This window comes from Amblyraja radiata, chromosome 10 (genome assembly GCF_010909765.2).
Source record: "Amblyraja radiata isolate CabotCenter1 chromosome 10, sAmbRad1.1.pri, whole genome shotgun sequence".
Taxonomy (NCBI): Eukaryota; Metazoa; Chordata; class Chondrichthyes; order Rajiformes; family Rajidae; genus Amblyraja; species Amblyraja radiata.
The window spans coordinates 12,773,520-12,796,203 of NC_045965.1; the positions used below are offsets into that span (position 1 = coordinate 12,773,520).

The 22,684-nt window shown below is 46.5% G+C and overlaps 1 protein-coding gene across 15 annotated transcripts in view; it reads left to right on the forward strand.

Moving 5' to 3' along the window:
- Positions 1-637: 637 nt before the first annotated feature.
- Positions 638-22,684, forward strand: part of prrc2c (proline rich coiled-coil 2C) — a 74,031-nt gene continuing 51,984 nt past the window's right edge. For 13 of the 15 annotated variants that reach the window (XM_033028042.1, XM_033028053.1, XM_033028055.1 and 10 more), the window contains exons 1-4: positions 638-846; positions 19,812-19,985; positions 20,569-20,743; positions 21,203-21,351. In XM_033028042.1, coding sequence (XP_032883933.1) covers positions 19,871-19,985; positions 20,569-20,743; positions 21,203-21,351 — 439 coding nt within the window. In that variant the 5' untranslated portion in view covers positions 638-846; positions 19,812-19,870. Of the gene's footprint in view, positions 857-19,811; positions 19,986-20,568; positions 20,744-21,202; positions 21,352-22,684 lie in introns of all 15 variants that reach the window. The other 2 variants (XM_033028041.1, XM_033028040.1) reach the window with 2 other exon arrangements.

The following is a 22,684-nucleotide window of genomic DNA, read 5'->3' on the forward strand; positions in this document are numbered from 1 at the left end:
ACACCTTCCAACACATTATTTTTTATTGTCACATGTAGAGTGAAAAGCTTTTGTTGCTTTTGTTGCGTGCTAACCATTCAGCGGAAAGACTATGATTCCATGTCCTGTGCTTTTTAATTCCCCTACTCTGGATAAAAGTTTAGTTTAATGTCAAGTGAAGTGAGGTACAGTGACAAGTTTTTGGTTATGGTAACCGTACTAACCAAGCCAGCGAAAAAAACAGCTGTGCATTCAGGTTACCCATTGGAGAACAGACCAAGGACAATGAGGCATTTCCACCCTTTGACTACAAGGCAGCCGGAAGCGATTACGTCATGGGGTAGGGTGTCACGATGACGTAATAGTGGTGATGTCACGATGGTGAGCATGGCTAGCGTGGACACGTCACGTGGTGGGTGACATCACGTGCTGGTGGGAGGGTAGGGGCCGGTGCGCAGTGATGTCGGGATGTGTGTGGGGGTGCGCGTTGACGTCACGTGTTGGTGGGGGCCGGTGCGCAGTGATGTCAGGGTGGTGGCGGAAGCGTGGTGGCGTCACTATGGATGGGGAGTGCGCTTTGTGGTCACGTGGTGGTGGGGGCCGGTGCGTGCTGACGCAAGGGGCGGGGCGGCGCGCTGACGTGAGACGCGCAGGCCGGCGGCGGCGGGCGGGCTGGCGGCCATCTTGGCGAGTCGGCGACGGCGGTGAGAACGAGGCGGAGAAGCAGAGACCGAGAGACCGAGCCCAGCACCTCATCCGCCGTTCCCAGCTCCAGCAACTCCCTGCTTTTGATCGACAGAAAACCACAACACAACAACGAGGAAGAAGGAAGTGGAGAATAAGGGAGCAGCGCCAACAGCGGACGAGGTGAGGTGAGGTGAGGCCTGGGCCCGGTGGTCGCAGTTGAGGCCTGAGGCCCGCGCAGCGCAGCGGCATCTCCGTTCGCCACCACCTCGCCTTCCTCTCTCCATCTCCAGCCCCCGGCTCCCCGCGTCTCCCTCTCCCTTTCTCTCTCCCCACCCACGGAGAGCCCGCGGCCCGAGTTATTTATGGTGGGGAGCGCTGGCGGTTGACGCACTGCACCTTTGTTCCAGCATCAACCCCCCCCCCCCCACACACACACACACACACACACACACATACACACATAACTCCCTCCCTCTACCCCCTCGCCCCACCGCTTCCTTACCCCTCGTTCCACTACTTCCCTTCCTCTCGCCCCCCTTTCCTTCCCCTCGCCCCCCTCCCCCCCCCCCCCCCACACTTCTCTTCCCCCTCCCTCCCCATCTCCCCACTTCCCCAGCTCCCCACTTCCCCATCTCCCCCACTCCCCCTCCCCCCATCTTCCCACTTCCATCTCCCCCCCTCCCCTTCCATCCCTTCCCCTCCTTTCCTAAGGGAGCCATTAGGAGGTAGTGACCATAATATGATAAGTTTTAATCTACAATTTGAGAGGGAGACGGGAAAATCGGAAGTGTCAGTATTACAGTTGAACAAAGGGGACTATGGAGCCATGAGGGAGGAGCTGGCCAAAGTTGACTGGAAAGGGACCCTAGCAGGGATGACTGGAACAACAATGGCAGGTATTTCTGGGAATAATACAGAAGGTGCAGATCAGTTCATCCAAAGAGGAAGAAAGATTCCAAGGGGAGTAAGGGGCTGACATGGGAAGTCAGGGACAGTATAAAAATAAAAGAAGTATAACATAGCAAAGATGAGCGGGAAGCCAGAGGATTGGAAGACTTTTAATGAACAACAGAAATCTAAAAAGGCAATTATGGGGAGAAAAGATGAGGTACAAAGGTAAACCAGCCACGAATATAAAGGAGGATAGTAAAAAGCTTCTTTATGTATGTGAAGAGGAAGAAAATTAGTTAAGACCAAAGTTGAACCCTTGAAGACTGAAACGGGTGAATTTATCACAGGGATTAAGGAAATGGCAGACGAGTTGAACAGGTACTTTGAATCTGTCTTCACTAGGAAAGACACAAACAATCTCTGATGTACTTACTAGTGGCCAGCGGATCTAGGGGGACGGAGGAACTGAAGGAAATTCACATTAGGCAGGAAATGGTGTTGGGTAGACTGGAGGCTGATAAATCCCCAGGGCCTGATGGTCTGCATCCCAGGGTACTTAAGGAAGTGGTTCTAGAAATTGTAGACACATTGGTGATCATTTTCAAATGTTCTATAGATTCAGGATCAGTTCACGTGGATTGGAGGGTAGCTAATGTTATCCCACTTTTTAAGAAAGGCGGTAGAGAGAAAATAGGTAATCATAGACCAGTTAGCCTGGTGGTGGGGAAGATGCTGGAGTCAATTATAGGTGGTAGGGAAGATCGGTGGAGTCGATTATAAAAGATAAAAGAGCGGCACATTTGGATAGCAGTATCAGGATCGGTGGTCCGAGTCAGCATAGATTTACGAAGGGGAAACAAACCATGCTTGACTAATCTTCTGGATTTTTTTTAGGATTTAACTAGGAATATGGACATGGGAGAGCCAGTGGATGTAGTGTACCTGGACTTTCAGAAAGCATTTTATAAGGTCGCACATAGGAGATTAGTGGGTAAAATTAGAGCACATGGTATTGCGGGTAGGGTACTGACAGGAAACAAAGAGTAAGGATTAACGGGTCCCTTTCAGAATGGCAGGCAGTGACCAGTGGGGTACCGCAAGGCTCGGTGCTGGGACTGCAGCTATTTACAATATACAATCATGATTTCGATGAATGAAAGGATTAAAAGTAGCATTAGCAAATTTGCAGATGACACAAAGCTGGGTGGCAGTGTGAACTGTGAGGAGAATGCTATGAGGATGCAGGGTGACTTGGACAGGTGCAGTATAATGTGCATAAATGTGAGGTTATCCACTTTGGTGGCAAAAACAGGAAGGCAGATTATTATCTGAATGGTGCCAGGTTGGGAAAAGGGAAAGTACAATGAGATCTGGGGTCCTTGTTCATCAGTCACTGAAAGTAAGCAGTCAAGTCAAGTTTATTCGTCACATACACATACGAGATGTGCAGTGAAATGAAAAGTGGCAAAGTGGATATGGGTACAGCAGGCAGTGAAGAAAGCAAATGGCATGTTGGCCTTCATAACAAGAGTATAGGAGTAAAGAGGTCCATCTGCAGTTGTACAGGGCCCTTAGCGAAACCACACCTGGAGTATTGTGTGCAGTTTTGGTCTCCAAATTTGAGGAAGGACATTCTTGCTATAGAGGGAGTGCAGCGTGGGTTCACCAGGTTAATTCCCGGGATGGTGTGACAGTCATATGTTGATAGAATGGAGCGGCTGGGCTTGTATACTCTGGAATTTAGATGGATGAGAGGTGATCTTATTGAAACATAAGATTATTAAGGGATTAGACACGCTCCTGATGTTGGGGGAGTCCAAAACCAGGGGCCACAGTTTAAGAATAGGGGTAAGCCATTTAGAATGGAGATGAGGAAAAACCTTTTCACACGGAGAGTTGTAAATCTATGGAAGTTTCTGCCACAGAAGGCAGAGGAGGCCAATTAGATAGAGCTCTTAACGATCGCGGATTCAAGGGATATGGGGAGAAGGCAGGAACGGGGTACTGATTTGGATAGACCAGCCATGATCACAGTGAATGGTGGTGCTGGCTTGAAGGGCCGAATGGCCTACTCCTGCACATATTGTTTATTGTCCCTCCCACTTCCCTTTCCCCCGCCCGCTTCCCTTTCCCCCGCCCGCTTCCCTTTCCCCCGCCCGCTTCCCATTTCCCCCCACCCACTTCCCATTCCCCTCCCCGCCCCGCCCAGTTCGCTTTCCCTCCCTGACCACTTCCCTCTCAGCACACTTTCCTCTCTCCCCACTTCCCATGCCCCCTCACTTCCCTTCCTTTCCCCCCCCACTTCCCTTCCTTTTCCCCCCCCCACTTCCCTTCCTTCCCCCCCCACTTCCCTTCCTTTCCCCCCACTTCCCTTCCTTTCCCCCCACTTCCCCTTCTTTCCCCCCACTTCCCTTTCTTTCCCCCCACTTCCCTTTCTTTCCCCCACTTCCCTCCCTTTCCCCCACTTCCCTCTCTCCCCCACTTCCCTCTCTCCCCCACTTCCCTCTCTCCCCAATTCCCTTCCCCTCCCCCCTCACATCCCTACTTCACTTCCCCACCCCTCCCCCCATTTTCCTTCCCTTCCCCTCCCCCACTTCCCTACCCCCACTTCCTCTCCCCCCCCACATCCCTTCCTCTCCCCCCCCACATCCCTTCCCTTCCCCCTACATCCCTTCCCCTCCCCCACTTCCATTTCCCCCTTCCCTCTCTCCTTCCCCCTCTCCCCCTGTTCTTCCCTCCTCTCGTTCCCTTCCCTCCTGTCCCCTTCTCTTTCCTTGCCTCCCCCTCACCCCCCAACTTATCCTCTCCCCCCCCACTTATCCACTTCCCCTCCTCCCCTCCACTTCCCATCTCCCCCCCACTTCCCCTCTTCCCCCCTACTTCCCCTCTTCCCCCCTCCCTCACTTCCCCTCTCCCCCCACTTCCACTCCCCCACACTTCCCTTTCGATCCCCCTAAATTTTCCTTCCCTCCTCCACTTTGTCCCCACTTCCCCTCCCACCTGCCCACTTCCCTTCCCTCCCTCCCCACTTTCCTCCCCCCACTTCCCTTCCCCTCTCCCACACGTCCCTTTCCTCCCACCTCCACTTTCCCCCCCTCCACTTGTTCGCACCCCCCTTCCCTTCCCCCCACGTCTCTTCCCAACCACTCCCACTCTTCTCCCCACTACCATTCCCCTCCCCCACACGTCCCTTTCCTCCCCCCCCCACTTCCCCTTCCACTTCTCCCACTTCCCTTTCCCCCCACACTTCCTGCCCACCACACTTCCTGTCCCCTCCCCCACGTCCCTTCCTCTCCCCCCACTTCCGTCCCCCTCCTCCCATTTCCCTCCCACCCACTTCCCTTCCTTTCCCCCACTTCCCTTCCTTTCCCCCACTTCCCTTTCCCCTTCCTCTCCCCTTTCCCCTTCCTCTCCCTTCCCTCTCTCCCTTTCCCCCGTCTCTTCCCCCCACTTCCCCTCCCCCACTTATCCCCTTCTTCTCCTCATCTCCTCTCCACTTCCCATCTTCCCCTCCACTTCCCCTCTCCCCCCACACTTCCCTTTCCCTCCCTCCTCTACTTTGCCTCCCCCACTTCCCCTCTCCTCCCCCACTTCCCCCCCCCCACTTCCCTACCCCCCCCCCACTTCCCTTCCCCCCCACTTCCCTTCCCCCCCACTTCCCTTCCCCCCCACTTCCCTTCCCCCCCCCCACTTCCCTTCCCCTCCCCCCACTTCCCTGCCCCTCCTCCCACTTCCCTTCCCAGGCCCCCCACTTCCCTCTCCGCATTTCCCTTCCCCTCCCCTCACTACCCTTCACCTGCCCCCCCACTTTCCTTCCCCTCCCACTTTCCTTCCCCTTCCCCTCCCACTTTCCTTCCCCTTCCCCTCCCACTTTCCTTCCCCTCCCACTTTCCTTCCCCTCCCACTTTCCTTCCCCTCCCACTTTCCTTCCCCTCCCACTTTCCTTCCCCTCCCACTTTCTCTCCCCTCCCCCACTTTCTCTCCACTCCCCCACTTTCTCTCCCCTCCTCCACTTTCTCTCCCCTCCCCCACATCTCTCCCCTCCCCCACTTTCTCTCCCCTCCCCCACTTTCTCCCCCCCCCCCCCACTTTCTCTCCCCTCCCCCACTTTCTCTCCCCTCCCCCACTTTCTCTCCCCTCCCCCACTTTCTCTCCCCTCCCCCACTTTCTCTCCCCTCCCCCACTTTCTCTCCCCTCCCCCACTTTCTCTCCCCTCCCCCACTTTCTCTCCCCTCCCCCACTTTCTCTCCCCTCCCCCACTTTCTCTCCCCTCCCCCACTTTCTCTCCCCTCCCCCACTTTCTCTCCCCTCCCCCACTTTCTCTCCCCTCCCCCACTTCCCTTCCCCTCCCCCACTTCCCTTCCCCGTCACCTCACTTCCCTTCCCCCCCGCTTCCTTCCCCTCCCTTCCACTCCTCCTCCACTTCCACTACCGCTGCCCCCACCTCCCCTCATCGCCATCCCTGCTCAGACCCCCCATCTCGTCCACCTCCACGCTTTCCCCCGGCCACCCTCCACTCGCTCTACCCTTTGCCAGCCCCTCCCCATCGTTAACCCCCTCGCTCATTCCACACCCTGCCCACTCCCTTACCCCCCCCCACTTCTCCCCCCCCACTTCTCCCCCCCCCATGTCCCTTCCCCCCACTTCCTTTCCCCACCACTTCCCTTCCTCTCCCACTTCCCTCCCCCATCCCCTCCTCCACTTTCCTTCCCTTCCCCTCCCCCTCCACTTCCCCTCCCCCCCCACTTTCTTCCCCCCCCCACTTCCCCTCCATCCTTCCCTCCCTCCACTCCCCTTCCCCTCCCCCCACTCCCCACTCCCCTTCCCCTCCCCCCACTCCCCTTCCCCTTCCCCTCCCCCACTTCCGTTTCCCTCCCCCCCGCTTCCGTTTCCCTCCCCTGCTTCCTCCACTTCCCCCCCGCCCACTTCCCTTCCCCCTGCTTCCCTTCCTTCCCCCACTTCCCTTACCCACCCACTTCCACTCCCCCACCCCCTCCACTACCCCTCCCCCCACCTCCCCTCGCGCCATCCCTCAACCCCCCCCCCCCATCTCGCCCACCTCCACGCTTTCCCCCTGCCAACTGCACTCGCTCTCCCCTTTGCCAGCCCCTCCCCATCGTTCACCCCCTCGCTCATTCCGCACCCTGCCCGCTCCCTTACCCCCCCCTCTTCTCCCCCCCTCCCCCCATGTCCGTTCCCCCCCCATGTCCCTTCCCCCCCCCCCCCCACTTTCCTTCCCCACCCACTTCACTTCCCTTCCCCTCCCATTTCCCTCCCCCCCTCACTTCCCCTCCCCCACTTTCATCACCCCCACTTCCCCTCCATCCTTCCCTCCCCCCACTCCCCTTCCCCTCCCCCACTACCCTCCCCCCCCCCCCCCCCCCCTTCCCCCCCCCCCCCCTCCCCTCCCCCCCCCCCCACTTCCCTCCCCCCACTCCCCTTCCCACCCCCCACTTCCGTTTCCCTCCCCTGCTTCCTCCACTTCCTCCCCCCGCCCGCTTCCCTTCCCTTCCCCCTGCTTCCCTTCCTTCCCCCACTTCCCTTACCCACCCACTTCCACTCCCCCTCCACTACCTCTCCCCTCAGCGCCATCCCTCATAACCCCCCCCCCCATCTCGCCCACCTCCACGCTTTCCCCCTGCCAACTGCACTCGCTCTCCCCCTTTGCCAGCCCCTCCCCATCGTTCACCCCCTCGCTCATTCCGCACCCTGCCCGCTCCCTTACCCCCCCCTCTTCTCCCCCCCTCCCCCCCATGTCCGTTCCCCCCCCATGTCCCTTCCCCCCCCCCCCCACTTTCCTTCCCCACCCACTTCACTTCCCTTCCCCTCCCATTTCCCTCCCCCCCTCACTTCCCCTCCCCCACTTTCATCACCCCCACTTCCCCTCCATCCTTCCCTCCCCCCACTACCCTTCCCCTCCCCCACTACCCTTCCCCCCCCCACTCCCCTTCCCCTCCCCCCCACTCCCCTTCCCCTCCCCCCCCTTCCCTTCCCCACTCCCCTTCCCACCCCCCACTTCCGTTTCCCTCCCCTGCTTCCTCCACTTCCTCCCCCCGCCCGCTTCCCTTCCCTTCCCCCTGCTTCCCTTCCTTCCCCCACTTCCCTTACCCACCCACTTCCCCTCCCCCTCCACTACCTCTCCCCTCAGCGCCATCCCTCATAACCCCCCCCCCATCTCGCCCACCTCCACGCTTTCCCCCTGCCAACTGCACTCGCTCTCCCCTTTGCCAGCCCCTCCCCATCGTTCACCCCCTCGCTCATTCCGCACCCTGCCCGCTCCCTTACCCCCCTCTTCTCCCCCCCCCACTTCCCCTTCCCCTCCCCCCATGTCCCTTCCCCCCACTTTCCTTCCCCTCCCACTTCACTTCCCTTCCCCTCCCACTTCCCTTCCCCCCCCCCCCACTTCCCTCCCCCCCCCATCCTTCCCACCCCCCCCTCCACCCCACCCCCACACTTACCTTCCCATCCCCCACTTACCTTCCCGTCCCCCTGCTTCCTCCACTCTCCCCACGTCCCACTTCCCTGTCCCCACTTCTCTTCCCCCTGCTTCCTTTCCTTCCCCCACTTCCCTTACCCACCGCCCCTCCCTTCTACTCCTCCTCCACTTCCACTACCCCTCCCCTCAGCGCCATCCCTCCTCATACCCCCCCCCCCATCTCACCCACCTCCATGCTTTCCCCCTGCCACCCCCCACTCGCTCTCCCCCTTCGCCTACCCCTCCACATCTCGTCCACCCCCTTGCTCATTCTGCACCCTGCCCGCCCCCTTACCCCCCACCCGGGGAAATTGGGCCAAATGGCCTATTTCCACATAATAGGTGCCGTCATGTTTTTGTTAATAAGCATTTTCTACATTCCATGTTTAATGTTCACTGTTTTACTAACTTTGTACTTGGGTAATTGCAGGTTGTAGAATACCTAAAGTACACTAGTTTTAAAAATAATCATGATTGTGAATGGTTATATTAAACATTTATGGTAGAAATTTGAAAAACAATCATTACTTTAGCGAAACTATAGATCTTGGGCATTCGCAATTGGCTATTAAAAAAATTAAAGCCTTGTTTCAGTTATTGATACTCCTAATGCATGAGGTAATGAACTGTACAAAATAGTGTCCTCACGATTAATCCTAATACAGACACGTGTGTTTGAAAAGGTTGTTAAATCTGCATGTGCCCAAAATCATCTTGTGGCATGGCAGAAGTAATTGGCCATTTTGGTTGTTATCCAGGTTTTCAGATAAGCACAGTCATTAATAATTTTCTTGGTGTAGCAGTCTTACTGTTGTTCGCTGACGAAGGGAGTTATGCATCACTTTACATTTTGTTGTAATCTCTACGTATTCACTCTGTGTTTTGACAACTGTACCCATCGTCTTTCAGGGATTGATTCATGGCGTCAATAACATCTTGCATAGCAGGATACCATGTCAATCTCCTCAAGGTGTAACTACAATAGAAGCAAGGAACTGCAGATACTGGCTCTCTTCCAGCTTTCTTCTCCCCCCCCCCCCCCCCCCCCCCCCCCCCCCCCCCCTCAAAAGTCTGATAAATGGTCCAGACCTGAAACGCCACTTGTCCATGTTCTCTGGATATGCTGCCTAAGCCACTGAGTTACTCCAGCACTTTATGTCCTTCCCAATTCATATTGCTAGTTCACATCTCTTGTACAATCCCATATATGATGATTACAGAATTGATTATATTATTTTGATTATAGAAACCTTAATAGCCTTTTCTGCTATTCTGCTGTAGGATGAATGATCTGCAGATGCTGCCAGTGACCTGTGATTGTTACCAGTGCCTTAATACCATGTTGTTTTAATTTCAATTCAGAATTACATGGCCTATACAGAATGAAACTATCGAGGTCATTTGTATCATCATAAACAGATAAGATGGGTCTCGACCCCCAAAATGTCGTAATCTCTCCAGAGATGCTGCATGTCCCACTGAGTTACTCCAGCATTTTGTGTCTCTGCAGTTCCTGCCTACTCATTTGGTTCATCATACATGTGGTGAATATTCTAAAGCTATCCAATTAGTTTTGCTCTGTGCTTCCTGTCCAGTACCTCCCCCCCCCCCCCCCCACCCCCCGGGCATTTTGTAGCTATTTAATTCCCGTTAAAAGTTATTAAATCTGATTCTACCTTTCCAGTAATGCATCCCAAATCATAGCTCACTACTTTTTAATAAAATGATTTGTGATTCTGGTTCTTTTTGCAATTAGTTTAAACTTGTGTCTTCGAGGAACCAACTCTTCTACCGCTGGAAGTAATTTTTCCTTATTTAAAATCACAAAGGGCTTTGTTAGCATCACTGTTCTCCAGCGTAAGAGGGGGAATCGCAGTTTCTCTACTCCCTCCACACAACTGATCATGCTTTAGTAGTTCCCCTCTGCGGTCTGAGAAATGTAAATCAGTCCTAAATGTGTGGCATCAGAATTAGACGCAGTACTCCAGCTGGGATATCACATATGAACGGGCTTTTTCAACCTTTCGAGTCTGTGCCAGCCAACAGACCAATCCCGTTCTCGTTTTTGTAAGCATTGTTGATCAAAACCTGACACCAATACAAATGACCTAAAGTGAGATGTTGTAAAGGGTCTCTAAATGGATGACTTGAGGGGGCAGAGGAATGAGTAATGGAGAGATTTAGGAAGGAAATACTTGGGACTTTTTGCACTTATTAAAACCAGGATGTGGAAGATTCAGAAAATGAAAGTGCAGGTTTGAGGATGTTATTTATGGGCAGTTTGAGCTTGGGAGCAGGTGGCCATTTTAGGTATGAAATACATCAAGACTGTAAACAATTTGAATGCCAGAGAGGGGGGTACTATCACTTGGGAATGCCAAACAATTCCCTTGATCAAACCAATGAGGAGTTGGAGGATGCTGCTGCTTATATCAACAAATCAGTTAGTTGATGTGATGGTAAATGTTGGACATTTGTGGAGAGGTTGGTAATGAGTGAATAGGACCATCCTCCGTACATGTATTTCGAGGAAGCACGTTAGAAGATGATCTAAAGAAATTAGATTGAGCAGTGAGGATCCTTGAAGAGAGATAGAACAATGAATGAAAGATATGCAAAAAAGTAATGATGGTAAAGGAAACGGGCCATTGTTAGCTGTTTGATGGGTGAGAAAAAGAAGCTGGTGCGACTTGGGTGGGGGAGGGATGGAATGCAGGGGTTACTTGAAGTGAGAAAAATTAATATTCATACCACTGGGTTGTAAGCTGCCCAAGCAAAATATGAGATGCCGTTCCTCCAATTGGCGTTTAGCCTCACTCTGACAATGGAGGAGGCCAGGATAGAAATGTCAGTAGGGGAATGGGAAGGAGAATTAAAGTGTTTAGCAACCAGGAGATCAGGTAGGTCCAGGCGGACTGAGCGAAGGTGTTCAGCGAAACACCATCTTAAATCCACATCTCAAGTTTGACCATGAAATGAAAAGAGTGAATTGACAACACTGCTGAAACCATGAGTTGCTTACACAACAGTTGAGAAGAGGATGGACTAAGAAGACATTGTAATGAAGATAAGTAGGAAGTTACCTGCTGCTTCATGGAGATTCTGGAATAATGAGCAGAATCTGCAAAGGATAGCAGAACCTGGTAGTTCTATGTAGTCTAGCCTTAACTGCCAATGATTAAGTTAATTGATGAAAATAAGAGAAATGAATAATGTTATTATAGGGATGGTAGCATTAAAGCTAGGGCTGAATGCATGATTCAGGTGATTGGTAGTTACTGTAAGGTGAATGGAGGCTTTGGCTAGAGCTTCAAAATTGAGATAGGATTGGGAATCACTGGGTGGATATTTATCGGTCCTCGGTACATGAGGCTGTGGCTGAAAAGTAGTGATATGAGACATTTTTGCATAACCACTGTGTGAGCAGGGGAACGAGGAATTTAAGAGCAAAATGCTGTAACAAGGTGAATCAGTCATTGGATGAGAGCAGATTTGCTGTGAGCTATTGTAGTTCCATTCCATTCTCTTTAAGATGCTGTGGTGGAAGGTGTAGGTGGACACGAAAGCTTCATTACAACTGTCATTGCCCATCTGTTAAACCAATGATTTCAGTATAATGGGTGAGCACAGGCCTCCCTCACAAGTGAACACTGGCCCACAAGTGAAGTCCTGGGGGAGAATTCATGGAAGGCCAGGAAGAGTAAATTTCCTGCTGCGGTCTAATGAATCATCTTGAAATGTTGAGCAGGACAAGATGGAGGTTATTAAGTGTTGGCTAACTGCCAAAATATATAAATGACAAGGATATGAAAACAGTTTAGATAGATATAAAATGCTGGAGTAACTCAGCATCTCTGGAGAAAAGGTATAGTTGACATTTCGGGTTGAGACCCTCTTAACAGTTCAATATATCAGATCAGTCAGATCAATATATAAACCTAATAGGAAAAGGTAATCCAAGGTAGCATCTTAGTATCCTAGATAGTGAGGAGAGGGTTAAATCAAGGTATTATCCAAAAGTGTTTTCATGTGGGTAGTTCTGAAGGATATTGGGGCAGCTGTAACCGATGTCTAGACATTAAAATGAACAATGATATTAGTAACAGACCAGGCAGCCTCTAGTGCACATTGAAGGATCCTTTGAGGTAACCTGTTGAATAGGTGAAAAAGCTGCAATGTACTATGAACACAGGCTTCACATAATAGCTATAGTGATGATCTTTGAGATTGTTCCATAGGATTTTTTAAAAGCTAGTAATTGAGAGTCTAATTGCTCAGGGATCAGTACTGTTGATCAAAAGGCACAGAAGCTCCAGCACTGGCAATGTCCTTGTGGTGATTTGCTAGTGAGGATCTGGGGGTTTTGGAGTATTTGCTTTGTGAATGAGAAGTGATGTCTCTGGTGCATTGCTGATAGCAGTGGAAGGACCCTTAAAAACCATGTGATCTTATAAGTTATCCTTTGTTGCTACCACTATCCAACAGTGCTATTTTGAAATTGATATATTTGTGCGCTATTAGTATTTCTAATACACTTTCTATTGCTTCTCAGTGTCCTTTATTTAATCTAAATTTAATAAAACATTTAACGTTTAATATCCACCAGTCTCTTGATCTAGTGTTTCACTTTGTCCTTCTGTTTGTACTTTACTGTATTACCAGAGTTAATGACATTGTAAACTATCTTTTTAGGTTTGTTCTTGATCTAATAATACTGAGTAAAAACATCTATTTACATAGGAACAGAGTTGCTGTTTCACCTCAATGACCTAAAGATCATTGAGCAGAAGCATCATCTCTCTTCCCTTAGACCGGCTGAGATGTTCTAACATTTTGCTTTTATTTCAGTTTTCCACATCTACAATTTGTTTTCTCATAATATACGACTCTGGTCCTAGATGCAGTTTATTTAATCCCAGTTGGATTGTTTTTACTTTACACCCTGTCTGTTTGTCAACCAATATACATATATATATGTGTTCAAAAAGGAACTGCAGATGCTGGAATATCGAAGGTACACAAAATTGCAGGGGAAACTCAGCGGGTGCAGCAGCATCTATGGAGCGAAGGAAATAGGCAACGTTTCGGGCCGAAACCCTTCTTCAGACTTCACTTACCTGAACCTTGTTGAGTTTAGGTGTATCCTGGCAGCATTCAGGTTGATAAAGTAATTTTGCTACCGTCCTGCTCTGCCAATCTCACCAACCGATAGAATGGGAGCAATAGTTTCTCTGAAGGTGTTTTCTATATTGTGGTAGTCTTAGACTTTTTTGCCCAGGTCCAAGCTTGCACCTTATCAGCACAATAACTTGCTTGTATTCAACACATACCAGCCTGTATGATTTGAGGGCCAGAGACAGAGCAAAGCTTCTTGTCCTCTTTCTCTGAGATTTTACAACAGGGAAAGTGGGAGAATCTGGACTGGGAGAAGCTGTCTCGGTCTTGCCCATTCCTTTGAGATGGATCGAACTGGAAACAGTCTCACTAGCTGAGTTGAACTTGGCTCTTTGCATTTGCCAGACCTGGAAGTGCCAAGCAACAAGCTTCTAGTTGGTAGCATGTTAGGAAGAGCAGCTTCAACCTCATCCACAAGCAAATGGGAGGGAAGAGATGAGAAATTAATGAGCTGTCTTCCTGTTAAATATGGATTGTAAGATTTCTGTCCAAGGCCATAGCCAGTTTGAGTGTCTTCCTAATCTGGGGAGGGTGGGTTGCTCTGGCAGGAAGATCTCTGAAAGATTTGCACTACTCAAGGTTATGATTGCCTATGTGTGGATCACAGGAGAACTGTTTCACATTTGGCTTGGATTACGAAGCAGCTTTTGATGGAATATTGCCCGTAAATGATGAAGTGCTCTCCGCAAAAGGGTTTGCAGATATAATGCATAATTGGACATTGCTACTCAACACAGACAACGTTAATGGGCAGGAAATGGAAATCTTTCCAATTAAGCATGGATGACTTTATTGTTCAGTCATGTTTGTTGTATTGAACTCTTTATCCAATCCACCAGAAAGGAGTGATGACGATGCCGGGCAGCATATATACTTGTGCCAAAGCTTCGCAGTAGATGTCACTGACTCGGACCCGCTGTCAGATTGATGAGTGACCAGTTTCAATTGAAGAAAAACCAATCCACTTTGTTTGGCAGCTGATCCGGCCAATCTTTTACCCATCACAACAAGGCCAGATTACCTGAAAGTGCTGGGAATGTTTTTTATTAAGAGCTGGTTAATGCACAAGGACTGTGGGTGTGTTCAGCCAAAGTGTAGATTTGTAGATGTAAACTGCATTGTGTGTCCACAAAGCTATAATGTACAAATCATTTGTCAAAATTTGGAGAGGGGAGAGTTAATGAAGGGGGAAGTACATCATTTTGCCTTTGCCCTGGTGGTCACTGATGTTCATAAATTCTACTACATAGGCAGACACTAAGTGTCTTTACATGCTGAACTTCTGCATGTTCCTGTTGTGCAGTATGAGAATACTTGTGTCGATGCAGAACGCTCCATTTGAATTACACTGCCTGTCCCTCATAGAAAGGTATTTTTGAGAGAAATGCTTTATATGTCACTCAGATAATAGGCTTTCTTTGAGATTATGTGACACATTCTCATTTGAAAATAGTTTTATTAGCTATGAAGACCTTTTCCTGAACTCATGAACAGCTTTAAAGGAGTGTTAACTTGGAGATCAAAAAAGTTGGCTTTTATTCTTTTCTTCCCCATCATTGCCTCAAATCATTTATTCATAAACACTTTCTAGAGCTAGCAAGAGCAGACTGCTATTCCTTTGAAATAGGTCTGTGGTAGGTTATAAATGCATTTGTCATAAAAGCACAATATGCTGGAAATACTCAGCAGGTCAAGCAGGTTAAGAATAAGTGGTAAGCCATTTAGAACGGAGAGGAGGAAAAACTTTTTCACACAAAGAGTTGTAAGTGTGTGGAATTCTCTGCCTTAGAGATCAGTGGAGGCTGGTTCTCTGGATGCTTTCAAGAGAGAGTTAGAGCTCTTAGGGATAGTGGAGTTTAGGGATATGGAGAGAAGGCAGGAACAGGGTACTGATTGTGGATGATCAGCCATGATTAAATGGCGGTGCTGGCTCGAAGGGCAGAATGGCCTACTCCTGCACCTATTGTCTATTGTCAGGCAACATCTTTTTAAAAACCTGCGTTCTGATGGAAGGATCAACTGATATGTTAGCTTTATTTTTCTTTTCATTAATGCTACTTAACCTGCTGAATTATTCTAGCATCTGCAGTTTTTACATTTGTTTACTGATGATTTTAGTTTAGGTGGAGATACAGCGTGGAAACAGAAACTTTGGCCTACCAAGTCCGCGCTGACCAATGATCACCCTATCCAACACACCACGGTTACCCTATCCAACACACCAGGGACAATTTACAGAGCCCAATTAACTTATAAACCAACACACCTTTGTAGGAGGAAGTCGGGAGGGCCCGCAGCATCTGTAGTCAAGATGAACCGTGATCTCTGTCGCTATAAGACGGCAAATCTACCGCTGTGTCATTGTGCCACCACAGTTGGTGATTTAGAATTTCTATAATTGTTTTATCTGATTCGAGATATATGCCCATGGATATGCGAACCTATTGCTATCTGAAATTTGCAGGTAATTCCTTCCGGGAGTTAATATTCCCATGGTATGCATTTCCACACCAAGAGGAAATTGAAGGAGCTATGTAGTAAAGAGCATTTCAACCTCCACAATGTTCTATAGTTTCTGGGAATTATTAACTGGTCAAAAGGATTTTTTTGTTTATCAACTGAGACCTGCCCTTGGTTGATAAAAATGGCCTATTATGTACTGAGTCTAATATCAAACATCTCCTTTATTTAATAACAGCCCGGAAATTACAGGGCATTAAGAAATTTGCATTGCTATAGTGATATCCTCCTCCAGTGCTTTAATTAGGCCACTGATGTGTATTACCACAGTAATGAGGAAATTCAACTCCAGGATTGCTGGCTACTGAATGGCAATATACGATTAAGCCAGAGTTGGGAATCATAAAAGATAGCTAATCTATTTTGTAAATAAGAAAGATAAAGCATGTATTAAATTGCATGATATTATTTTTGATTAAATATGATTGTTTCCTGGGGGTTGTTAGAAAAACTAATGGGGATTGCAACATTCAATGACTGATTGCCGTGGAAAGTATAAAATTGCTTTGCTTATCTAGTAACAGTTTCAAAAATTCTTTCCGACACATACTTTCAGAAATAAGTCAGTCAATAATTCTCTGAAATTTTATCAATAGGTCTATACTTTCAATTAAATCCCTCTGCGCTCGTTGACTTACAACATTTAAACTCTGCAGTCTTCTGTGGCACTTTAGAACAATAAGTTGGTTTGCAATGATGCAGAGCTTTAGATTCCTGTAGGAAATGTTTGCGTTGCTGTTCAAAAGGGAAATAAGTGCAGCGTATACCACTAAATTTTGTTTTTTTTTAAAATAATTGAAATGTTCAGAAGTCAAACTTCTACCATAACATTTCACTTTACTGCTGCATTGTTGTGATGATGCCAATCCAATGGCAGAAAACCTTTTGCAAAGGACTTTTTCCCTATGTACATCAAATCTTTCTGTCCTCGCCCAAAGTAATGCTCAAGCCAGTTCTTTGAACTTGCTTGGTTTTCGCTGAAATAATTCTAAGGAAAAAAGCAATTCAATTTTCAGAAACTTAATATCCTGCCTTGTGACACAAGTTGCTGTCAGCCAAGAAAGTTAAAAAAATGATCGATTGGTATCTTTGAAGCCTGCTGATAATTGCAGTGTTTGGGCCAATTTAACTGCAGCACGGTTGTGCTGCATTTAATGCTGCTCTTTCAAATCCAGTTCTGGGTTTGATTCTAACCTTGCATACATTATGCGAGGAGTTTATACATTCTCTTCATGACCACTAGCTGCACGCTCTGGTTCCCTCCCACATTTCAACTGTAGACTGGTACATTAAGTAGCGGCTGTAAATTGCCCCTTGATATAGTTAAATAGCACAAGAATTCAACGAGAGTTGCTGGGCATGAAGAGAGTAGGACGCAGGGATATCATGGAAATGTTCTTCTTCAAATGGCCGAGCTGATTGGCCTCTGTCATTATACCATTTTGTTTTTTTAAACAATGAATAAATGTGTGTAGTATTATGTAGTAACATGTTGCCAGTAATATTGCATATTTTAAAATACTTTATCTTAGTACCTATTCAAAATGAGACACAATTGAGATAAGAATAGTACAAGTACTGGATCACTGGCAAACCAAGAGCTATGCATGTTGCTAAATAATTATTTTGAAAGCAGAATCAGATGGCAGATACAGAAAGTAGGTACTGGGAGTACTGAGCAGGTTGGGTAGAATCTGTGGAGAGCGCATGATGATCAACCTGAGATAGTAACTATTTCTCCCTCCATAGAAGATGAATGATCAGCTGTGCTTTAATAATTATCTGTTCAGGGGGCAGAGGGATATTATTGCCAATGTAGATTGTCGCCATATTTTTCCTTGAAATGGTGGAAAATGAATTTTGTGAAAATTTGACATAGTCAAAAAAATGTTCAGATTTTCAAAACAGCAGTATGTGACTTCCTTTAAATCTCACCAGTTATCGTTCTATTTTTACCTGGCTGCATTAGGCTGAAGCTATTCAGTATCACCTGATTGTCTGCAATTCTACCTACATTTGCATCATCGGCATTTTTAAAATGTATTACACTTGATTCCCTCGTCTAAATGTATAGGAAGGAACTGCAGTTGCTGGTTTACACCGAAGATAAACACAAAATACTGGAGTAACTCAGCGGGACAAGCGGCATCTCTGGAGAGAAGGAATGGGTGACGTTTCAGGTCGAGACTCTTCCGTCTGACCCTCTCCCCTGACTCTCAGATGCCTGTCCTGCTGAATTACTTCAGCATTTTGTCTCTATCCACAAATACTCTCTGCCACTGGCTGTTTATTTGCTGGTTCCACTCAAGTACATTTCATTTAATTTTCTGAGGTAAGATCCCTTTTTCCCCATGAGTTCACCCTCTTCTTTAGTATCATTGTTCCCCTTCCTCTTATATTTGCCTGTCTTCTAAAAATTAATTATCCAGTATTATTTAACTCCCAACCATGGTCGTTAAACGACAGTGTCTCTATGAGGGCTCTTCGATCACACCCATTATTCCCATGTGTGACATCAATGGCTCCTTTGTGCAGCAACAGTTTAACCAAATATCTAAATGGAGTGATCAATACCTGGCAGACCTTTTGTCCTTTACGCATTTTTACTGTTTTCTGCACCTGGCAAATTCCCGTGATTGCTCATTTTGCCACTTCATCAGAGATTCTTCCATTTGACTGGCAATGAAGTTTGTAATTTCTTGATTTCTCCTTCACCTCTTTAAATAGTAAAGTTACATTTGCCATCTTACAATTTGTGATTTATTCCAAAATTACATAGATTCTACTATCTCTGTGGCTACATCCGTTAGAATATTTGGATACAGTTCAGATTGAAGGGGGGTTATCGACTTTCTGTTCATACAATATTTTCGGGAATACATTTTAATATTTTACATGCTAATATCTTTCAATACCTCATTTGCTCGAATTTGTTCTCCGCTATTTGTTTTATTCCGCTATTTATTTTATTTTCTTGAGACAGTCACATTCTTTGTTTAATTTTGTCAGTTCCGTATTCCCCAATAAATCGTTCTGCTTTAGACTGAGAACCCACATTAACGTTGTATCCTTTTTACATATTTACAGTATGGTTTACTGTTTTTTGTTGAACAACACTTGTTTTCCACTTTGTATTTCCTGGTACTCCTTTGAATTTGGAAAATTTCCCAACTTTGGACTTTTTCCTCACAACTCTATGTACCTTTTTCCGTTGATCTAATACCTCCAGTGACTGATAAGGCTGGGGCTCTTGGGCTGCTGTTCCTTAGATTGTAGATTTGTATTAAATATTAGTCATTTCCTTTATCTGTCCTACTTTTATTTATTTGTTGTAGATTAGTATCAAATGTTAGTCACTTTATTTTTCCTTTCCTAATCTACCATGGTCACCTTGCGTCCAAACCGTGTAGATTCATGGCCACAGTTTCCGATCGATCCAGATCGCTAGAACTTTCATATTACAATCAATTTTCTTTCAAGGACTCCTAACTACTAAATTATTAAACTTGAAATATACAAGAAATATACTAATAGACCTAGTTGGCTTCTTTTGGCCGACTGATTTCCTGTACACCTGAAAAACGTATCCTCTACACTATTTACTCAGTTGTTTCTCGCAGTCGACGGTAAAATAATGTGATCCCATTGGTATGGTATCTTAACCTGATGAGGTTCACTGGAATATTTATTTTACGCTAACAGCTAACATAAGTGAATTAAATGGGTTGAGGTGGTGATAGTCAATAGTGGGGGAAATATGCAGGTCCAGCACTGCTGTTGTCCTCAGAGCCAGATTATTGGGATTTTATTCCTTATATACATAAAATCACCTATGATAATTGCATTGCTTTTTGTAGATGTGTTCTTCTTAGATACTTTAGAAATGATTTTCTTGGATACTTTAAATAACATTCAGTGATTTCTTTACATGAGCTATTAAAGTATTTTGAGTTTAAAAAGTTGGAACTGTAACAGCTCGTATGACCGGAGTAATATTTTTCATTTGATTTAAGTTTACAATGATGTATGCACATTTGGACTAAGTGGAGTAAACTGTCTTTTTAACTAACGTGTTCCCTTACAGCTGGTGGCTAGTTCTGGAAGTGATCTAGGCCTTTTCAGACTCGATGAATTTCCATCGAAATGTCCGATAGGTCAGGCCAGAGCACAAAGGCAAAGGATGGGAAAACAAAGTATGCCACACTCAATCTTTTCAACACCTACAAAGGAAAGTCAATAGAGACCCAGAAAAATGCAGGTGAGTCTTACCTAGTTTTGCTTTAAAGCTTTGGCCTCTTTTGCCATCCTTTTCATTGGGCTGTCATGACATTTTTGTGTACTGGTATTTTCTCTCCTAGTACAGCTTTTTTTAGTTGCCCACTGAAATGTAATAAATTAACCCTATGTCCTCTCTTAAAGAGACACTTCTATTCAACATGTCTACTGATATGGTGCAAATTGAGAGAAAATATAGTGTAAAATAGACCCTTATCTTTCTCTTGCAAGAATTTTTGCTTTGGAACAGTCATAGCTTATTCCTCAAATCCTTTTAATTTGTAATTTTAAAACTCAATAGAAATCAAATGTAAGTTGGGGTTACATGTTTTATGTGTGTTGTGAAGAAATTACCAATTATTATAGATCGTGACATCTTAGGATATTAACAGTCAAATCTCTTCCTCTTCTGCTCTCTCTTGGACCAGTTCTGATTAAATGTTTTCAACCAAGTTAACACATTTGTCATGATGCTGAGAGACTTTGCCTTCAGAAAATGGTAAAGGAAGCATGAGTACACATGCCTTGCATCTTGTGTCTGACCTTCATTTGACCATTGTCCTCAGTTGCAGCTCGTCATGGGTTGCAGAGCCTGGGCAAAGTGGCCAGCTCACGGCGTATCCCTCCTCCTGCCACTCTTCCCAGCCTCAAAGCAGAGAACAAGGGAAATGATCCCAATGTGAACATCGTACCAAAGGATGGCTCAGGATGGGTCACAAAATCAGAACAACAGGAAGAAAGGTAAACACAGCATCGGGGTTTATTGGATTGCATTAATTAACCCCATAATTTTAATTGTAACTTCCAATACATATTTATTTATTGCTCGCAAGAAGAATTTTTTTGTGGTGCTGATTATACATTTAATGAAGTCCAATATGTACTTTGTGTAAAAACAAAAAAACAGACATTGGTTTAATGTCTCCCTATTTGATTGTGGATCATCATTATCTGTGAAGATGAAACATCACCAGTCGACTAACTTCCTCCACTCCAAATGTAGAGATTTTACATGAATTATCAAATTTATGTTTATTAATATTTGAAGCTTTAACAAATGTAAATATTTTGTTGTAAAAAGAACAAGGAAGAAAGTAGAAGTGTTTTTGATCAAGTTGATTGTTAAAATTAGTGCAGTTTTCGTGAAATAGACTTGCGTTGACAGCAGGAGAACTAATGTCAGAATTGTGATTTCATTAGTGTTGTCGCAGAAGTCGAAGTACAAGAACCGCCGCCGCCACCGCCATCGCCACCACCGAGTGCAGATCCCCCAGTCCCAAAAGCACCAGAGGTGCCAGTTGTGAAAACATGGGCCCAAACAAGTAGCAAGCACACTGGGCAAGGAGATGGTAAGTTTCTACAAGCTGGAGCTAAGCAAACCAATGATTAGCTCACATGCAAGATCTTTGAGAATTGTCTATAATTTGTATGTGGCAATATTAAGAATGTTGTGATATTGAATTTTGAATAAGTACAGGTGCATTACCAATGTTACAGCACCCTTGGGTCCAGAGCCTTTCTGGATTATCCGTTTTGATGGACCAACATGGTTCATGGCCTAGGAGAGGCGTCAATTAGTACCGGAATGGGCTGCCGAAGGGCCGAGTTATCATCCTGGGAAGTTGGTTATTGGAATGGATCTGCCTTCTCCATTTGGGCCGGAGTTCCAGAGCCCCAGTCATAGGAGGCAAATTCAACCTGCTGATCGGCCAGCGGAAGTCCCAATGAGGTCGAGATCAGTCATCTCACCTAGGTGTCACATTTTCGGGAGGGGGGGGGGGGGGGGTTTCCAAGTGTGTTCCCGTAATTAAGGTAATGGACCACCAGTTGCCAGAAAATTGGTCGTGTTCCCGTATTTGCAAGGCTCTGATTTTGTAATTGAGGTGTGAGCTATCTTTCATGTTCCCATGACACGAGCAACTTCAGACATCATTCTGAAGTGTTTAATGCTGGAATTGTATCCATTTCAGCTGCTTCATAACTACTGTTGTGCTTACAGTGCTCATAAAACTAACAAATGGTACCCACTTCAATTTTCCCTGTCCTTGGTTATTTAACTTTGGTTAGCTTTCCCAAATCTTCCTCAAATTTTAAATCCAGCTCCAACGCTGTAACTGTATGTGTTAAGACTACTTTGGCAAAAGTTGCTCGTGGCCTCTGATTACCATGTTACACCCACAAGACAGCATTCGCTTTTGGTTCATTCCTATTGTTTCCCAGCAAGTTATCAACCTGGAAGTAGCTTCAAATCCCCTCAATTTTACAGTGGAGACTGGAAGGTTTCTTGATAACTCCTATGTTATTGAGTAATGCTGGCAGAATCTATCGACATGTGGGCTGTTTCCTGTTGGTAACGCTCATTTTATTTTCTCTTCATTTTCAGTTCTATCTCACTTTTCATTAGATTGCCAACCTTGGTGAGAAAAATAGAATTCATCTTTCTTGAGCCACCAGGAATTTGGGTACTTTTGCTCCAGAATTCATTTCTCACTGCCTTGCTCTGATTAAGCCAGGCATATCTGGCAGTCTCCGTAAATGTCTAACCCTGAGGAGAGTTTCAAACCCTTCATCCCAGTGGCTGCAACTTGCCTCGATCAGTCCACTGGTCCCCGTTACAATTGAAATATTTTTTGCTCTTTTTATCGAGATTTTCTTCTCACTTGAAATAATTTAATTTGAAAT